At 48.3% G+C, this 19310-nt stretch overlaps 1 protein-coding gene across 1 annotated transcript in view; it reads right to left on the reverse strand.

Moving 5' to 3' along the window:
- Positions 1-541: 541 nt before the first annotated feature.
- The window catches only part of COQ10B (coenzyme Q10B), a 23270-nt gene continuing 4501 nt past the window's right edge, over positions 542-19310 (reverse strand). The window contains exons 3-5 of the mRNA XM_068119613.2: positions 11859-12051; positions 10201-10302; positions 542-2099 (exon numbers count right to left, since the gene is read on the reverse strand). Coding sequence (XP_067975714.1) covers positions 1932-2099; positions 10201-10302; positions 11859-12051 — 463 coding nt within the window. The 3' untranslated portion in view covers positions 542-1931. The remainder of the gene's footprint in view (positions 2100-10200; positions 10303-11858; positions 12052-19310) is intronic.

Raw genomic sequence — 19310 nt, forward strand, 5'->3', positions numbered from 1 at the left:
AGGAGGATGTTCAGGCGAGCAAGGGGATGCTCAGGAGAGCGAGGAGGATGTTCAGGCGAGCGAGGAGGATGTTCAGAAGAGCGAGGAGGATGTTCAGAAGGGTGAGGAGATGTTCAGGAGAGCGAGGAGGATGTTCAGGAGGGTGAGGGGATGAGTGGGAGGAGAGTTCAGGAGAGGGTGGTAGCTTGTGTTCTACGGCAGTCATAAGAACACATCTAATCCAGGCAGGTTGTAGTTTGACTGCACTCGGTTCAGATAACAAATGCAGGGAAATTAGGGCAAGATCAAAGTACACGTTGTAACATTTCTTAAAATTCGGATCAACAAAGTGATGCAAGTCTACAGGACATCTGATGCAAAAGCAATGCAGAACCAAGCCACAACTTTTGTTAAATTCCGACCGGATTCTAACCCAGGGAGCTAATATCTTGGAGAAGATGCTATCACGGCTGAACCAGCAGAGGCAGAAGCACGTCCATAGCACATCACCTCGGTGTGACCGGTCGCGGCACATCGAAGAAAGAAGCACCGAGGAAAAAGGTGACTTAAAAACAAAGGTTTATTTTACATTGACCCCTAAAATTAGCATTGCGGTGTCACTATACAGGCGACATGGAAACACAAAACATAACGGACGCTGGATGCCAGCATCATGAGCGAGCTGGTAAGGAACCAGCGGAGCGAATTGTACAGCAACATAAATAACTCTTAAATATGCACACGCTACATCATTACACAATGTAAAAGGCACAGACAACCTGTAAATAAAAATACTTTCATTCGAGGTCGTGGGTTGGGGGGGAAAGAAACAAAATGGTTGTTCAATTAAAGTTAAAACACGTGAAACAGCCCGGTTTTAACAACAATCTTTCCTTTCATCAATTCCCGAGCACCACGCATCGACCTCAAAGCTATAGGAGGGGGTGCAAGTGAAAAACAAGTAAAGTAATTAGTGTCTTTGCCTGATACTCTGCCCAAATATTTTCAGAAATCGTTGCTGACAAATGCACCAAATGTGGGACAGTTTAGGGTTCGAGGACTCGAGCGATCGAAGTCCGACCGGGGACACCGGCTACATTCCGTACACTCCGAGGCACTCGCATGGTTTTTCGGTGGACGTAGAGTTCGTGAATCCAATGGAGGCTTTTTCATCGTTGGCGGTTTAAAAATCAAGATCCGCGAATATATCACCGTCAGAGCCGGAGCGTGGATTCACCAAGGAGTTAGCACTCCCCGTGTCGAAGACACTTCAATGAACAAAAATGTTACGACTTGATCATCAAAATATCGAAAAACACCGAAGCAACCCTTCAACCCGATCTGTCCAATGACCCACGTCTTACTGGTGCGGAAAGAGAAGTCGGTGGACCACCGATAACCCAAATAAATACTTTTTCGTTCAAAAATATCTGCCGGAGCCACCATCTTTCATTAATGTCACAGCAAAACCTGCACATCATTAGCCGTGGATAGTCTTTACAAACCAAAAATGGTACAGTGCACCAAACTGTTGCACCCTATCCACCTGGGTCCTCTTGTGCGACTACGCAAACAGGGGAGACGGGGTGCCAGGCAGACTGCATAGAGGGGAACCGACTGTTAGTTTGACCCTTTGGAAATCCAACCTGGTGCCGCGATCAGCTGCTCTGGGTGTCGCTGGCCACGCTCGCTCGCAGGCAAACAGCTTTGCAGAATGCTGCAAACGCATTGCCGGAGATTGCGTGACGAAGAGCAACGACGTCATTTCTACCTGCCGATCTCAGCTCCGGATCCCTTAGTGCCTTGAGAGCTGTGCAAATATACTACCCCAAACTTAATGGGGGAAGCGTGTGGCAAAGATGGGGGACAGTGTGATGGGATGCGGGTTTAGGGGAGGATTGAGGAGAGTACAACATGGACAATCATTCAATGGACAGTCGAGGTAATGAGACTCATCGTTCATGCATCTGATTGAGTAATACGTCAACTGCTTCACAATCAGCCGAGCCGTAGAGCTTCGTGGCTCGTCGCTCAAACGCGGCAACCATTTGCTTGACGACTTCGTCAAAGAACATCGTGGCAAGTTGCGAGTGAAGTAGAGAGCGGAACTCGAACGAGATCTGCAGAAAGGCCAACAAGGAGCGCACGTCACACTCTAACCACAAAGTATTATTACATTTGGTCAAGTCTTTTAACTACAACCAGCAAAAAAAATAAAGATCCACAGCAATTTGTGATGTTATAGCACATCACATGGATATGGGATCACTTTAGGCCAATACGCTTCAAAAATGGGCGTTCTATTACGAATCCAGTTTTACAAATAGCATTTTGGAATATTTGTGTCGCAATATCTGGTATCGAGTCATATGACGTGTAGAGGATTCTTAATCATTACTGATAATTATGTTTGTTCTTATGTCTTTCAGACCGTGTTCATTGTTGAAGTTGCAATAAACCGCCAACTGGATTAACAAAGAGAACTGGTCTTATTTATGAACACGGTGCAAGTTGACCAAAGCCACGATGCCTGCTGTGGGATGCCCAATCGCCGGATGTGACTACACCACTGAAGACCTCGATCCTGCTATCGTGGCCGCACTCATCACTGCCCACAGTGCCATACACGCCCCTGGACATGCCGCCAAGGTTGAAAAAGTCAAAAGGCCCACAATTGTCGCCGCTGGCTCCAGTGAAGAGTGGGCTTACTTCGAGTCACGATGGTCTGAATACGTCGATGCAACCAAAATCACTGGCGTTACTAGGTATAAAGTAGTGCAGTTACTAGAGTGCTGTGACGAACCTCTGCGCAAGGATCTAACAAGATCGACAGGTGGTAGCCTTTCAAACAAACCCATCGAGGTGGTAATGGCAGCCATTAAAAAAAAACTTGCTGTTCGTGGAGAGAACACTATGGTTGCCAGAGTAGCACTACATAATATGCGTCAAGATCGTGATGAGACAGTGCGCAGCTTCGGGGCCCGCCTACGTGGTCAAGCGGGAATATGCAAATTCCTAATCAAATGCCCTAGTTGTGATGCTGAAGTTAGCTACACAGAAGCGATCGTGCGTGATGTTCTTACACGAGGAATTGCTGACCCTGAAATCCAGCTTGACCTCCTTGGTGACAAGAACCAGGACATGATCCTGGAGGACGTTTTCCAATTCATTGAGGCTAAAGAATCTGGCAAACGGTTACAGCATCTACACTACTGAACACACACTCAGTGGAAGCAGCTAGCAGCACATATCGCGACGCTTAGGGCAACGGCACGCTGTAGTGGGGTCTTCCTGTAAGACTGCTGTTGCGTCCGGCTGCTGTGCTGTCAGGTCTACACCAATCTTGGGGAAGCTATCCGGGATGATGTCAAGGGCGACACAGGCTTCTCTGCTGAGGAAGAGCTTGTCAGAGCTGTGACATAGGTCATTTGCCTAGTTTCAACAGCCTGACCCCGTTTGTCTTTGCCCGACAAGCGGAGTACAGTGGCCCCAAGGATATTGATGCCTCCATTGTTGGCAGTGCGCATTCTCATGGTTACTGGGATGAGGTCAGATTTGCGCAAACCAAGGCGGTGGATGACCTTTATACCAGCAAGGCAACTCTGGCACCCTGTGTCTGCCATCGCGGGGCCATGGCAAGTCATGGTCTGGGTGGAAAGGTCAAAGCCAAGGGCTGCGTAGTCTTCGCGCATGATTTTGACAGTCACACGAACAAATGGTTGAGGTTTTGAACCCTCCCTGATCCATGTATTAGAGAGTTTGTCATAAATATGGTGGTCAAGGGTGATGGAACGCTCACTGCATGATCGACCCAAATTAATAACATTATCAAACTCATTACATTCATGCCCAGATATGTTAGGAGTTTCATTTGACTGTTGTTCTGATACGTGGACAGTACATAAGGTATCAAACACAGCATTTTCACTGTTATTAGAAGAGGCACTCGTGCGTTTGGGTTTGTTCCTACTGCGACATACACTCTCCATGTGACTATCGCGATTGCAATGCCCACATCTGTGACCATATGCCGCGCATTCTGTTTTGCGAACGTGGGCTGGGGCGCTCTTCCCCTGTCCCTTTTTGCCACAGTAGGAGCATGGGTCGTTTCTGTCCTTATCGAGTCAGGTATCCCTGAATTCCGTCATGAGCTCCCTGGACCCCGACGTGAATACTTCCAATTTCGAGATAGTCTACATACAGTTGATGGTGTCATACTCTACGAGGATCGTGTCCTTATACCACCGTCTCTCAGGGACTAGGTGTTAGCCGCTCTGCACGCTGCCCATCAAGGGGTCACCTCTATGACTCCGAGAGCCGAGTCTTCCATATTCTGGCCTGGCATCGCCCCTGCCATTGCGGCCCTTCGTGCTGGATGCTACCATTGTAATCGGATTGCGCCCTCCAATCCAAGTGCACCACCCACTCCTCTGACACCTCCAGATTATCCATTCCAATGCATGTGTGTCGACTACTTTCACTACAAAGGATGCAACTACTTGGTAGTGGTCGACCGGTATTCTAACTGGCCGATAGTTGAGAGAGCCTCACATGGTGCAGGTGGACTCATCGCTTGCCTAAGACGTACCTTTGTCACATTTGGTATCCCTGATGAATTAGCTTCCGATGGTGGTCCTGAATTCACAGCTGTCGCTACACGTCAATTCCTCAAGGACTGGGGTGTACATCATCGACTCTCCTCAGTAGCTTATCCACAAAGCAACTGCCGTGCTGACGTTGGTGTCAAGACTGTGAAGCGTCTTCTCATGGACAACACTAGCCCTAATGGAGGCCTTGATACCGATGCATTCCAACGTGCACTGCTCCAGTATAGAAATACTCCAGACAGAGACACAAAACTCTCTCCAGCGATGTGCATTTTTGGCTGCCCAATTCGAGACTTCATCCCAATACCACCTGGCAGATACAAACCTCATAACACCTGGCGTGGGACTCTGGCGGCTCGGGAGGAAGCACTTCGCAACCGCCACATGAGAGACGCTGAGCGCTGGTCTGAACGTACCAAGAGACTCTTGCCCCTTGTTGTCGGCGACTGTGTTCGCATCCAGAATCAGACCGGGCCACACCCCCTCAAATGGGACAAAACCGGCATCATCATCAAGGTTCGCCAGTTTGACCAATATCTCTCCCTTTTTCACTTGGGGAAAAAATGAGATAATTCGAAAAAAAAGCAAAACAAACAACCAACATCGGGAAAAAAAATTCCACCCTCCAATCCCATCTTTCTGTCCCTTCTTCACAATACAATATCCCCAAATTGAATAAAACGGTTCTCTTTCTTAAAAAAACATCTTCACACCATGAAAAAAACGCTCACAAAATGTATCTTGAAATGTCTTTCTCTGCTAACTACTCCATCAGGAGCAACCCATTCATTCTTCTTCTTCTTCTTCATCAATATCTCATCCTTTTCTCCTTGACACTTGTCGCACGTTATCCAGTCTCGGAATCCTGAGGCGTCAATTTTGCAAAGGCTGTGTGTACACGACAACAATTTCCCCTTCATGTTCATTCATGGTGGCAAACCCCTCCATGTCAGTACCATCCCCCCCATCTGCTCCCCCTTCATCCTGTCCCCTCTCAACTCCCCCTTTGTCCTTCCCCCTCTCAACTCCCACCTCTCAGCTTCCGCTCCACTCTTTCCCCTTCCCAGCTTTGCCCCCTTCCCTCCAGGCCGCTCCCCTTCACCACACACCCCTACGGATTCCTCCATCCTGCATCCTCTCCACACCCATAAGTCCTATCAGCAGCTCCTCTCCCCTTGTCCCCAACGATGTGGACCTTCACACCATGTGAAGCCAGGGCCTCTGTTCTAACCTGACAAATCTCTCAATCCAGGCCGCTGCCAATAAACCCGACATCGCCTGTCTAACAGAATCATTCCTCCCACAGGACGTCCCTGACTCCTTAGTGTCTCTCCATAGTCATTGTCTCCTCTGGTTTGATCAACCTGAATCCCGTCCTGGTGGCAAAGTTGCACTGTTAAAAAAAAAAAAAAAAACAGACAAAAAGAAATAATCAATTTCTCACTCTCAGTGTACTGCTCTTACACGTCTCAAACACCAAGAGCCCCTCTGGCTGTGACTACCCCCCTCCGCTACCACCTCATGTTTCTGTGTGTTGTACCGTTCTCCCAACAGTGACTGCATCTCTCAGACGACTCGGACCAACGTTTCATCACTCACACCAAATCTCTCTTCCTCATATGTGGTGACTTAAATTGGCACCACGCCAACTGGCTGGGTGGTCGGACCTCTCTCACCAACCATGGCACTTCTGTGAAGGACTTCTGTGACTATGGGACTGACTCAATCCATGACTTTTCCCTCCCGGACCTCTCTCAATGGCAAATCATCCCTTTTGGATTTGGTGACAACTTCCCGGCCAATGTATCTTGCTCGGGTCTCTGCCCCAAATGGCTCATATGATCATGTGCTTGTGAAGGTCAACATCTCTCTGGCCATTCTCAGAGACAAACCTCAGCACCGGCGAGTCTGGCAGTTCACGCAGACAAACTGGCAGGGACTGGACACAGCCATCAAACTCCAGGACTGGTCTCCTATATCTACCGCCGTTGATATTAACTCAAGACATGGGTAATGAACGTAGAGCAGCAACGAAGGTTGGAAAGGGTGGAAATGCAAATGGTTCGACGGATGTGCGGAGTATCGTTAAGAGAGAGGAAGACAAATGATGAATTGCGAAAGATGATGGGAATAGAGCCTGTGATTGATGCTGTGAAGAGGAACAGGTTGAGATGGTTTGGTCATGTGTTGAGGAAGGATGAAAGTGACTGGTTGAGAAGAGTAATGGAAATGAATGTAGAAGGAAGTAGAAGACGGGGAAGACCGAGAAAGACTTGGCTAAAGATGGTGGAAGAAGAAATGCGGGCAAGGGGGTTAACAAGGAGAGATGCAGAAAATAGGGCAAAATGGAGAAGATTGTCATGGGGACCGCAAGGCTAACCCCCGCTCTAGCAGGGAAAATGGCCTTTAAAATGCATGTTGTGTGTGTTGTTGTTGATATTAACTCAGTCTGGGAATTCTTCCATAGAAACCTGCTCTCTCTTATGCACAGATTCATCCCATCTCATCTTCAGTTACCTTACCCATCCTCCTGCTCTTGGTACTCTTAATCATGTGTTGAGGCAGTTACTTTAAAACAACTTGCATTCTCCTCCTGGAAGGCAAATCCAACCCGAAGGCAATCATAGCATTAATTTATGTGATGCTGTGACGTCAGCCAACATCACAGCATTACATAAAAGGTGCAAAACGTGATCCCCTCAACTACAGACCAATTATCTTACATCCAATCATCAGCAAGGTCATGAAATCAATCATTGCAGTTGCAAAAAAAATCATCCCTTTTTCCTCCAGGTTTCATCTCAGATCATCAATTCGGATTCAGACATGGTCACTCTACCTTGGACATGCTGCTTCTACTCTCCCAACAGTGGATGGAGGCCCTCATTATCAGACATGAGATCAGGGCCGTCTCTCTGGACATTATCTCAAGCTTTCAACAGTCTGGCATCCCGCCTTGCTCTCCAAACTGCCTGCCTTTGGAACTCAAAGCTAACTCCACTTTTGGATTACTGACTTCATGTGTGGCTCTCAACGGAATCCTTTCTTCTCCTCTCCGTCAAGGCTGGAGTACCCAAAAGCAGTGTTCCCAGCCCAATCTCTAATGGTTAGGGCAGCGGGCTTGGGATTCTAAGATCCTGAGTTTGAATCCCGTTGAATTAACGCCAGGTGGGGTTGACTCAGCCCGTCATCTTTCGAGGTCGGCAAAATGAGTACCAGGTAACTGGTTATAGAGAGGCATTGCATCAGTGGCAGACGCACCCACAGAAAAATGATGCAACCAGCAGCCGGGTGGCTGCACACAAACCACCCACCACCAGCCCAATCTTATTCCTAAACTTCATCAATGCTCTCTCTGGCTATCTGGAAAATCATCTTAATCTCCTTGCTGATTACTTCCCTCCTTGCCGTGTCATCCTTCATCCTTCTGACAGGCAGCCAGCAGCCTCTTCCCTCTCTTCAGACCTGGACAAACACATGGAACATGTCTTTCAATTCTGAGAAACCTCGTACACTCACTTTGTCTCTCTCCGAAAGGAGCGTTCAACAAACACCCTCCCATCTACTTTCTCGATCGTCTTGAAGAGGTTCAGTCACTCAAACTCTTGGGTCTCACTCTCAGCCATGATCTCTCTCTCGGGCAAGCCAAATTTAAAAGTTGGCTCCAGAGCCAGATGCTGACTGGGCATCCTCTGTCGTGCAAAGTCCTTCCTTGGCACACCTGAGCTCCTCACCACATACAAGGCTTTCATCCGCAACTCAATGGAATACTGCTCTCCCCTCTGGGCTGGTGCTCCTGCCTCTCACCTGGCTCGTCTTCACGCTGTTGAAACCAAAGCGTTCATAATCATTGGAATCTCCCGTGATGAAGCTACCTCCGAGGGCCTTTCACTTACTCACCGCAGGCAGGTTGGTGGTCTTTCTGCCTTCTCCCGACTCCTCTGCGGCCTTGCTCCTCCAGCTCTCTCTGGGCTCTGTCCCCCAAATATTCCTGCAGGTCGCACAAGATCTGCTGGCAACCCTCTTATGGTTAAACTGCCAAAAGCAAGACTCTCTGCTCACCTTCACTCCTTCATTCCTCTTTTCTCCTGCCTCTGGAACAAACTCCCTCACTCTCTTCAATCCCACTCCTCCCTCCAGGTCTTTAAAACAGCTGTTCACCACCATCTCTTATCTTCCCCCATCCAAAACCTTGATCTTTTCTACCCCCGCTAATTTCACCCCAAATCCACTTTTTTGAAATGCCAACTTCTTTCCTGGAAGTCCTTGGTGTCCTTGTGTTTATACTTCTCCCCCCCCCGCCCCCCCTCTTCCCACGCAGCCTCCCCCCAAGCCATCTCCCTCCCACACATTCCCGATGTCCCTGCTCCCAAATGTTGTGTTTATGTGCTTCCCCTTCTCTCCCCATCTTGTCTACCGCTCCGCTTTTTATATACTTTGTTTGTTTGTCTGTTTGATTGGTTTGTGTGATAAATGTTAGCTCTTTCATGAGCCTCGATTATGTATCCAAAAAACAAAACAAAGGTGAAAAAAAAACCCTCCCTGGTATACCTCTCTTCCTGCACATTCCTCTCAGCAAATATGGAATACATCTACGTGTATGATACACCACTTTGTGAAACTCCCAAGATCCAGGCACACTGCGCTCACCTAGACCCCTTTATTATTCCCCCCTCCTTCCCCCCATTTGTGCAATCTTCTTCCTCAGTGTGTTCAATCCGACCCCTCCCTCTCACGCTTCAAGTGGGCAGTGCATACCCATCTCAGGCAATGCTCAATCCCTACCCATGACCTTCTGTATCCTTCAATGAAACCTCACCCCATCCCCCTGTACTCTCTCCTTCAGTTGTTTGCAGGTTGCTAAGTTTCCTTCCCTTTTCCTTGTTGCCCTGTTGCTCCAGTGTCAGAGTGTTACCTTCTACCCTCTGTTGCTCAATGACGAGTCAAGATTTTGGAACCAATTTTTTTTTTAATGAATGAGAATGTTTTTTAACCCTCGCTCTCTACATTCAGACAGGAAATGCAAGTACGTGGCAAACTGTACCAAAATACCTACTCGTTTATAAACTTTGATTTCTTTGCGATCGGCCAGGCGCATTCGAGATAGAATGCAATTTTTAAATAAATATACAACATTCAAACACGTACTACCTTCCAGGTGCTGACAGGATTGCTGAAGTGGCGGACTCACCTTTGACATCTCACCTGGATTTTGATTCACAAGCCTTTATAAATCCCCCCACCCTGGTGAGTGAATTCTATGTTCAATGAACTCCGTTCCCATTCTCTTTTTTTTTTAAAGCTCCGCACTACAATCCGCACTCCGCACTACACTCCGCTCCGCACTAACACGACAATCCAGTAAGGCGAGAGGGAGGGGGGGGAGGGGTGCACACCCACAGGCTGCTGTGTAACCAATCTTTAGTTTCACAATCTTCATAATCCTTCAATTTCATTTGTGCTCGGGGAAAACCCAGCATTATGACACAACATCATCCCATTAATAATCATAGTTAGCTCGTAGTTCTCTTTGTGACTGTGTGTACAACTAAGCAAGAAAAGCAAATGAGAAAGGTCACAAAATAGAGGATAGACAAGAAGAAGAAGGCCTCACCGAAAAATCCACAGTGCAGGTGTTAGGGTGAGATGCCACACCTGGACCAAATCTCCACTCAGTGACCAAGTGGTTAAATAATCTTCCATCAGTGCACACCGCCTGTGAAGTTGTGGTAACAGTTACCACTCTGAATATGACAATTCTCAAAAAAGCAGTGCAGCTCAGACTTTACGAGAACATTTCTAAGGACAGTTATGTTCGAGCATCTTCAATCGGTTACATCAAATGGGTACTGAACCCTGTTCAACCCACATCCTCCTTTACCTTCCCTCCACCACATTATAAACTCCAAAGCAATGACGAATAACACTACAAAGTACGTTTTCAATGTATATAACTTTATTCCGTCATTCACATTTAGTCAACTACCATGGATATAAAGTAAACTACCATGACAAAAGTAGACGCAATGTAGAAACTGTATCTTAAACAAACTCCCTGTGTACAAATGCTCGTTTTAGAACTTCACCTCCACATCATCCTCAACTGACCTTCAGACTCCCTGAGACTTTCCTTTGGGGCCCGTTACCATTCCTTGTGCTTTTATACATTTCAAGTTCCCATGTAAACAGCGTGCATTTATAAAGAGCACATTGACGATCGTTGCCCTCTCCTTTCCCACGTGGTAAACATGCTTCATTACCATTTTCAAAATTGGGGAGAATGAGGAGACGAGGAAGACAAACTATAGCTTGTTTGTTCATCTCACCAAGATGGAGACCTTCAAATAAACACGCTACGAAACCAAACAACACAGTGACCGGCCCAGGTCGAAACCAAGCAACACAGTGACCGGCCCAGGTCGAAACCAAGCAACACAGTGACCGGCCCAGGTCGAAACAAAGCAACACAGTGACCGGCCCAGGTCGAAACCAAGCAACACAGTGACCGGCCCAGGTCGAAACCAAGCAACACAGTGACCGGCCCAGGTCGAAACCAAGCAACACAGTGACCGGCCCAGGTCGAAACAAAGCAACACAGTGACCGGCCCAGGTCGAAACCAAGCAACACAGTGACCGGCCCAGGTCGAAACCAAGCAACACAGTGACCGGCCCAGGTCGAAACCAAGCAACACAGTGACCGGCCCAGGTCGAAACCAAGCAACACAGTGACCGGCCCAGGTCGAAACCAAGCAACACAGTGACCGGCCCAGGTCGAAACCAAGCAACACAGTGACCGGCCCAGGTCGAAACCAAGCAACACAGTGACCGGCCCAGGTCGAAACCAAGCAACACAGTGACCGGCCCAGGTCGAAACCAAGCAACACAGTGACCGGCCCAGGTCGAAACCAAGCAACACAGTGACCGGCCCAGGTTGGCGGTATGCTCAATCACACGAAAACCGTTGGTTTGTTCAGCTATTGGAAACTTCTTCTTTTTTTCTTTTTTTGCAAAACCTCTGGGCGAAGCACAAAGCGAGTTCTGATGACGTGTTCACATGACGTCAGGCTTAAATGGATTCACGAATAGCAAACACACAAAACCATTCCACAAATTTCTCATCCAACTCTTGCAAAGCATTTCAAAGTCTTCAGCAGCCATGATAACATGACACCAGGTAATCGAGAGGGCCAGGCGGCCAAGAGTGCCGAGCGGCCTCACGGCTGTGAAGGTGGGTGCGGAGGGGGTGGAGGTGGGGGCACCCTTCCCACGTACCTTCACCAAGTGGGGCTCCACCATCGTGACAAGAGACGTGTAGCGTTCTATCACAGGTGCAAATCCAACTTCGAGCTCGGCTTTCAGGCGGCCCGGCCTGCGGCTCACGACCGCCGAGCGTTTGCACCATGGCACGAAGTCCTTGTAATCCTGCACGGAGGCTACCACCGCGTACATTTGTTCTTTGGAGTGCCTGCATTTATGCAAGGGTGGTGGAAAAAGAGGAAAACGTTGGCATCGTTTCTTCTGGAGAAGTGTGGATATAAATATGATACTGCTCCTTTGACAATACACCACATAAACGAGAACGGCACCCGATAGCACACATTACCTCGGCCAGGCCGAACATTTTACGTTTTGTAACCCACTGATAGGCCTGGATCTGCATCAGGACCGGAACCAAAATCCAATCGGCTTGTTCTCGTCACCAACCTCATCCACCATGTTTTGTCATAACCTATCCATTACTTTTTGAGATATCGTGCTATAATATCGTTTTTGGCCCGATCCCTCCATGAAGAATCACTCAAAGATTATAGCATCAACTCGGCCAATACGTCCTTGTCACACACACACACACACACACACACACACACACACACACACACACACACACACACACACACACACACACACACACACACACACACACACACCACCAAGTTTCGTCCGACTCCGTCCATAACTTTTAAGATATCCTTCTCACAGACAGACAGACAAACAGACAGACAGGGGTGAAAACACAACCTCTGTCCACCTTCGGTGGAGGAGGTGAAGATGCTAAAAGGGAACATGGAAGCAAGACACATGATCCGTCAAACACCATCACCATATGCAGCACAAAATGTATATATTTGACAAATGTTGCTTTGTGTTCCCACTCTCAGGCAAGGAACATGACAATGCGCATTTCCCTCATAAACAGCACAACAAGCGCTGCTTTGACAGGTAAGTTACACGAAGGCAAAGTATGGTGGCGGATCGATCCGTTTCATGGGTTTGTGGAACAAAGTATGGCGGCGGATCGATCCGTTTCATGGGTTTGTGGAACAAAGTATGGTGGCGGATCGATCCGTTTCATGGGTTTGTGGAACAAAGTATGGTGGCGGATCGATCCGTTTCATGGGTTTGTGGAACAAAGTATGGCGGCGGATCGATCCGTTTCATGGGTTTGTGGAACAAAGTATGGTGGCGGATCGATCCGTTTCATGGGTTTGTGGAACAAAGTATGGTGGCGGATCGATCCGTTTCATGGGTTTGTGGAACAACGTATGGTGGCGGATCGATCCGTTTCATGGGTTTGTGGAACAAAGTATGGTGGCGGATCGATCCGTTTCATGGGTTTGTGGAACAAAGTATGGTGGCGGATCGATCCGTTTCATGGGTTTGTGGAACAACGTATGGTGGCGGATCGATCCGTTTCATGGGTTTGTGGAACAAAGTATGGTGGCGGATCGATCCGTTTCATGGGTTTGTGGAACAAAGTATGGCGGCGGATCGATCCGTTTCATGGGTTTGTGGAACAAAGTATGGTGGCGGATCGATCCGTTTCATGGGTTTGTGGAACAAAGTATGGTGGCGGATCGATCCGTTTCATGGGTTTGTGGAACAAAATATGGTGGCGGATCGATCCGTTTCATGGGTTTGTGGAACAAAGTATGGTGGCGGATCGATCCGTTTCATGGGTTTGTGGAACAAAGTATGGTGGCGGATCGATCCGTTTCATGGGTTTGTGGAACAAAGTATGGTGGCGGATCGATCCGTTTCATGGGTTTGTGGAACAAAGTATGGCGGCGGATCGATCCGTTTCATGGGTTTGTGGAACAAAGTATGGTGGCGGATCGATCCGTTTCATGGGTTTGTGGAACAAAGTATGGTGGCGGATCGATCCGTTTCATGGGTTTGTGGAACAACGTATGGTGGCGGATCGATCCGTTTCATGGGTTTGTGGAACAAAGTATGGTGGCGGATCGATCCGTTTCATGGGTTTGTGGAACAAAGTATGGTGGCGGATCGATCCGTTTCATGGGTTTGTGGAACAAAGTATGGTGGCGGATCGATCCGTTTCATGGGTTTGTGGAACAAAGTATGGTGGCGGATCGATCCGTTTCATGGGTTTGTGGAACAAAGTATGGTGGCGGATCGATCCGTTTCATGGGTTTGTGGAACAAAGTATGGTGGCGGATCGATCCGTTTCATGGGTTTGTGGAACAAAGTATGGTGGCGGATCGATCTGTTTCATGGGTTTGTGGAACAAAGTATGGTGGCGGATTGATACGTTTCATGGGTTTGTGGAACAAAGTATGGTGGCGGATCGATCCATTTCATGGGTTTGTGGAACAAAGTATGGTGGCGGATCGATCCGTTTCATGGGTTTGTGGAACAAAGTATGGCGGCGGATCGATCCGTTTCATGGGTTTGTGGAACAAAGTATGGTGGCGGATCGATCCGTTTCATGGGTTTGTGGAACAAAGTATGGCGGCGGATCGATCTGTTTCATGGGTTTGTGGAACAAAGTATGGTGGCGGATCGATCCGTTTCATGGGTTTGTGGAACAAAGTATGGTGGTGGATCGATCCGTTTCATGGGTTTGTGGAACAAAGTATGGTGGCGGATCGATCCGTTTCATGGGTTTGTGGAACAAAGTATGGTGGCGGATCGATCCGTTTCATGGGTTTGTGGAACAAAGTATGGCGGCGGATCGATCCGTTTCATGGGTTTGTGGAACAAAGTATGGTGGCGGATCGATCCGTTTCATGGGTTTGTGGAACAAAGTATGGCGGCGGATCGATCCGTTTCATGGGTTTGTGGAACAAAGTATGGTGGCGGATCGATCTGTTTCATGGGTTTGTGGAACAAAGTATGGTGGCGGATCGATCCATTTCATGGGTTTGTGGAACAAAGTATGGCGGCGGATCGATCCGTTTCATGGGTTTGTGGAACAAAGTATGGCGGCGGATCGATCTGTTTCATGGGTTTGTGGAACAAAGTATGGTGATGGATCGATCCGTTTCATGGGTTTGTGGAACAAAGTATGGTGGCGGATCGATCCGTTTCATGGGTTTGTGGAACAAAGTATGGTGGCGGATCGATCCGTTTCATGGGTTTGTGGAACAAAGTATGGCGGCGGATCGATCCGTTTCATGGGTTTGTGGAACAAAGTATGGCGGCGGATCGATCCGTTTCATGGGTTTGTGGAACAAAGTATGGCGGCGGATCGATCTGTTTCATGGGTTTGTGGAACAAAGTATGGTGGCGGATCGATCTGTTTCATGGGTTTGTGGAACAAAGTATGGTGGCGGATCGATCTGTTTCATGGGTTTGTGGAACAAAGTATGGTGGCGGATCGATCCGTTTCATGGGTTTGTGGAACAAAGTATAGTGACGGATCGATCCATTTCATGGGTTTGTGGAACAAAGTATGGTGGCGGATCGATCCATTTCATGTGTTTGTGGAACAATCCCCGATCCATGTCACTAGAATTGGAGAATTTGTCCAAGTACAAGTTACACTCCCGCTATTAATGCCCAACTGGTAACGACAGCTGACCACAAGCTGCTCAGGTGGCCATCCCATGAAGGTACGTACAAACTCCTTTCTTACTCTCTACAACCTTGAGGTAGCCACTCATGGCCGTGGAATAGCAACGGCCAGAGACTCGGTTTCACATGACAAAGGGGCAGGGACGTTGTACATTCGCAGGCCCGGACAATCTATTTTTAAAACGGCTAACCTTCTCACGGACAACTGAACAGCTTTCATGCCAACAACTGAAATACCACGGCTTCCGGATAAATCCAAATCGTTCGCTCCGATTTGGAGAAGCGAATAAAGACGGGACGGGGGATGCAATCATTGGGAGGAGAATGAAAGAAACGATTTTGATTATAGGATTACCGTAGTTATAAAACTTGGACACTACGCAAAGGAAAACGCAAAACTTCTCAGCAGACACGCAAAAATGGAGAAATCAGCTTCCGTGAGGACAAGGGACAAAGGCAAAGGCCGCGAGTGGAAATAAAACTGTGAAAGCCGCGAGTGCAACGGAACGGTTCAACCCGAGCCGCGCCGTGCGTGAGTGCTGACGCTCCTGACGTCAACGGGTGCATTCCGCGTGCACCGAGACCAGTCTCGGCGGCGTCGGCCTGCGTGGCGGAGGCCCTCGTGACGGAGCCGTGAGGCACGAACGCGATTCACCAGGACGCGGGACAAGGTCAGGGCGACGAGAGGCCACAAATAATCTCCGCTGGGATAAAGCATCCCAAACCTCATGGGAACAACCACGTGGCATCCTCTCACCTTCTCTCCAACGTGAAAGGAAACTACTAAATGCACGAGAGTGATAAATGGAAATGGAATGTCATGGCGCGCATTGCACAACACCAGGAAGTGGTTTCATACTGCGATCGGAGAGGAGGCCATCTCGGCTACCACACCTGCACTCCACATTATTAATCATGTATGACATTAAAAATAATTATGCCATTAAACAATCGTCATTATACGGGAAAGAAGGATATTCCTGTAACGATCCCAGTCTTCTCCACCAATCGATCGGTTGAACTCAATTTCAATGCAGAGAAGAAGAGTGTGGAGAAGAAGAGTGGGGTTAAGCTTTTTCCTACCATTCCTCCCATTGTCCAGGTACTCCTCTCTCACCAATGCCAACAGGTAGCTGGCTCTCTTACTCGAGTTTGAACCTATGCACTGTTTCTGCTACAACTACCTTTCCAAGTAAACCGTTCCATTTACTACTCTTATCCCCTCTTCTTCCTTACTCTTCCTCTTCATTACACCTGTCCTCACTCGCTTGTTCTTTACTCTGAAACTCTGTTCCCTAGTCCTGACACTCTGTCCACTATGCTGGAAAACACCTGCTCTTGTTCTGTCTCTCCCCTTCATTATGTTAACCTCTCAATCAGATCATCCAACTGCAAATGTCAACTGCGCTTAGGCCGTTAATTTATTTCACCAACGTCAAAATTACCGAAAATCGTGTATGGCACAATAATAACGGTGACAAAAAGACATTAAAAAAAGCAACCACAATGAAATTACCAGATGTTGTACAAAGCACACGGAGGGCAGAAGAAAGATGTTTCCACAGAACCTAAATGGGACACGGAACAAGCTCCAAATGGATGCTTAGCACCCACAACAACCATTTAGGATTTTGGGAATCGGTGTCGATGTGACAATTCCATCCAGGAATGATTTAGCTACCAACCAAACCACTCGGAAGAATGTTGAAAACTCAACCCGATCCTTTGCATTTAAGCCAATAACGTTCTAACGATGTTTATACAACATGACAAAAGTTTGGGAATACAAATAACATGACAAAAGTTGTGTCAAATTTCCAAACCACTCAGGTCATAATGGGGTCAACCGTGCAAAACCACTCAGGTCATAGTGGGGTCTGCCATGCAAAATCACTCAGGTCATAGTGGGGTCAACCATGCAAAATCACTCAGGTCATAGTGGGGTCTGCCCTGCAAAATCACTCAGGTCATAGTGGGGTCAACCGTGCAAAATCACTCAGGTCATAGTGGGGTCAACCGTGCAAAATCACTCAGGTCATAGTGGGGTCAACCATGCAAAACCACTCAGGTCATAGTGGGGTCAACCATGCAAAATCACTCAGGTCATAGTGGGGTCTGCCATGCAAAATCACTCAGGTCATAGTGGGGTCAACCATGCAAAACCACTCAGGTCATAGTGGGGTCTGCCATGCAAAATCACTCAGGTCATAGTGAGGTCAACCGTGCAAAATCACTCAGGTCATAGTGGGGTCTGCCATGCAAAATCACTCAGGTCATAGTGGGGTCAACCATGCAAAACCACTCAGGTCATAGTGGGGTCTGCCGTGCATAACCACTCAGGTCATAGTGGGGTCTGCCATGCATAACCACTCAGGTCATAGTGGGGTCTGCCATGCATAACCACTCAGGTCATAGTGGGGTCTGCCGTGCATAACCACTCAGGTCATAGTGGGGTCTGCCGTGCAAAACCACTCAGGTCATAGTGGGGTCTGCCGTGCATAACCACTCAGGTCATAGTGGGGTCTACCGTGCAAAACCACTCAGGTCATAGTGGGGTCTGCCGTGCAAAACCACTCAGGTCATAGTGGGGTCTGCCGTGCAAAACCACTCAGGTCATAGTGGGGTCTACCGTGCAAAACCACTCAGGTCATAGTGGGATCTACCGTGCAAAACCACTCAGGTCATAGTGGGGTCTGCCGTGCAAAATCACTCAGGTAATAGTGGGGTCTGCCGTGCAAAATCACTCAGGTCATAGTGGGGTCAACCATGCAAAACCACTCAGGTCATAGTGGGGTCTGCTGTGCATAACCACTCAGGTCATAGTGGGGGTCTACCGTGCAAAACCACTCAGGTCATAGTGGGATCTACCGTGCAAAACCACTCAGGTCATAGTGGGGTCTACCGTGCAAAACCACTCAGGTCATAGTGGGGTCTACCGTGCAAAACCACTCAGGTCATAGTGGGGTCTACCATGCAAAACCACTCAGGTCATAGTGGGGGTCTACCGTGCAAAACCACTCAGGTCATAGTGGTGTCTACCGTGCAAAACCACTCAGGTCATAGTGGGGGTCTACCATGCAAAACCACTCAGGTCATAGTGGGATCTACCGTGCAAAACCACTCAGGTCATAGTGGGGTCTACCATGCAAAACCACTCAGGTCATAGTGGGGTCAACCATGCAAAACCACTCAGGTCATAGTGGGGTCTGCCATGCAAAATCACTCAGGTCATAGTGGGGTCAACCATGCAAAACCACTCAGGTCATAGTGGGGTCTGCCGTGCATAACCACTCAGGTCATAGTGGGGTCTACCGTGCAAAACCACTCAGGTCATAGTGGGGTCTACCGTGCAAAACCACTCAGGTCATAGTGGGGTCTGCCGTGCAAAATCACTCAGGTCATAGTGGGGTCTACCTTGCAAAATCACTCAGGTCATAATGGGGTCTGCCGTGCAAAACCACTCAGGTCATAGTGGGGTCAACCATGCAAAATCACAGGTCATAGTGGGGTCTACCGTGCAAAACCACTCAGGTCATAGTGGGGTCTACCGTGCAAAACCACTCAGGTCATAGTGGGGTCTGCCGTGCAAAATCACTCAGGTCATAGTGGGGTCTACCGTGCAAAATCACTCAGGTCATAATGGGGTCTGCCGTGCAAAACCACTCAGGTCATAGTGGGGTCAACCATGCAAAATCACAGGTCATAGTGGGGTCTGCCGTGCAAAATCACTCAGGTCATAGTGGGGTCAACCATGCAAAACCACTCAGGTCATAGTGGGGTCTACCGTGCAAAATCACTCAGGTCATAGTGGGGTCTGCCATGCAAAATCACTCAGGTCATAGTGGGGTCTACCGTGCAAAACCACTCAGGTCATAGTGGGGTCAACCATGCAAAACCACTCAGGTCATA

Source organism: Myxine glutinosa, chromosome 6 (assembly GCF_964187855.1).
Source record: "Myxine glutinosa chromosome 6, kmMyxGlut1.1, whole genome shotgun sequence".
In the NCBI taxonomy this organism is placed as follows: domain Eukaryota; kingdom Metazoa; phylum Chordata; class Myxini; order Myxiniformes; family Myxinidae; genus Myxine; species Myxine glutinosa.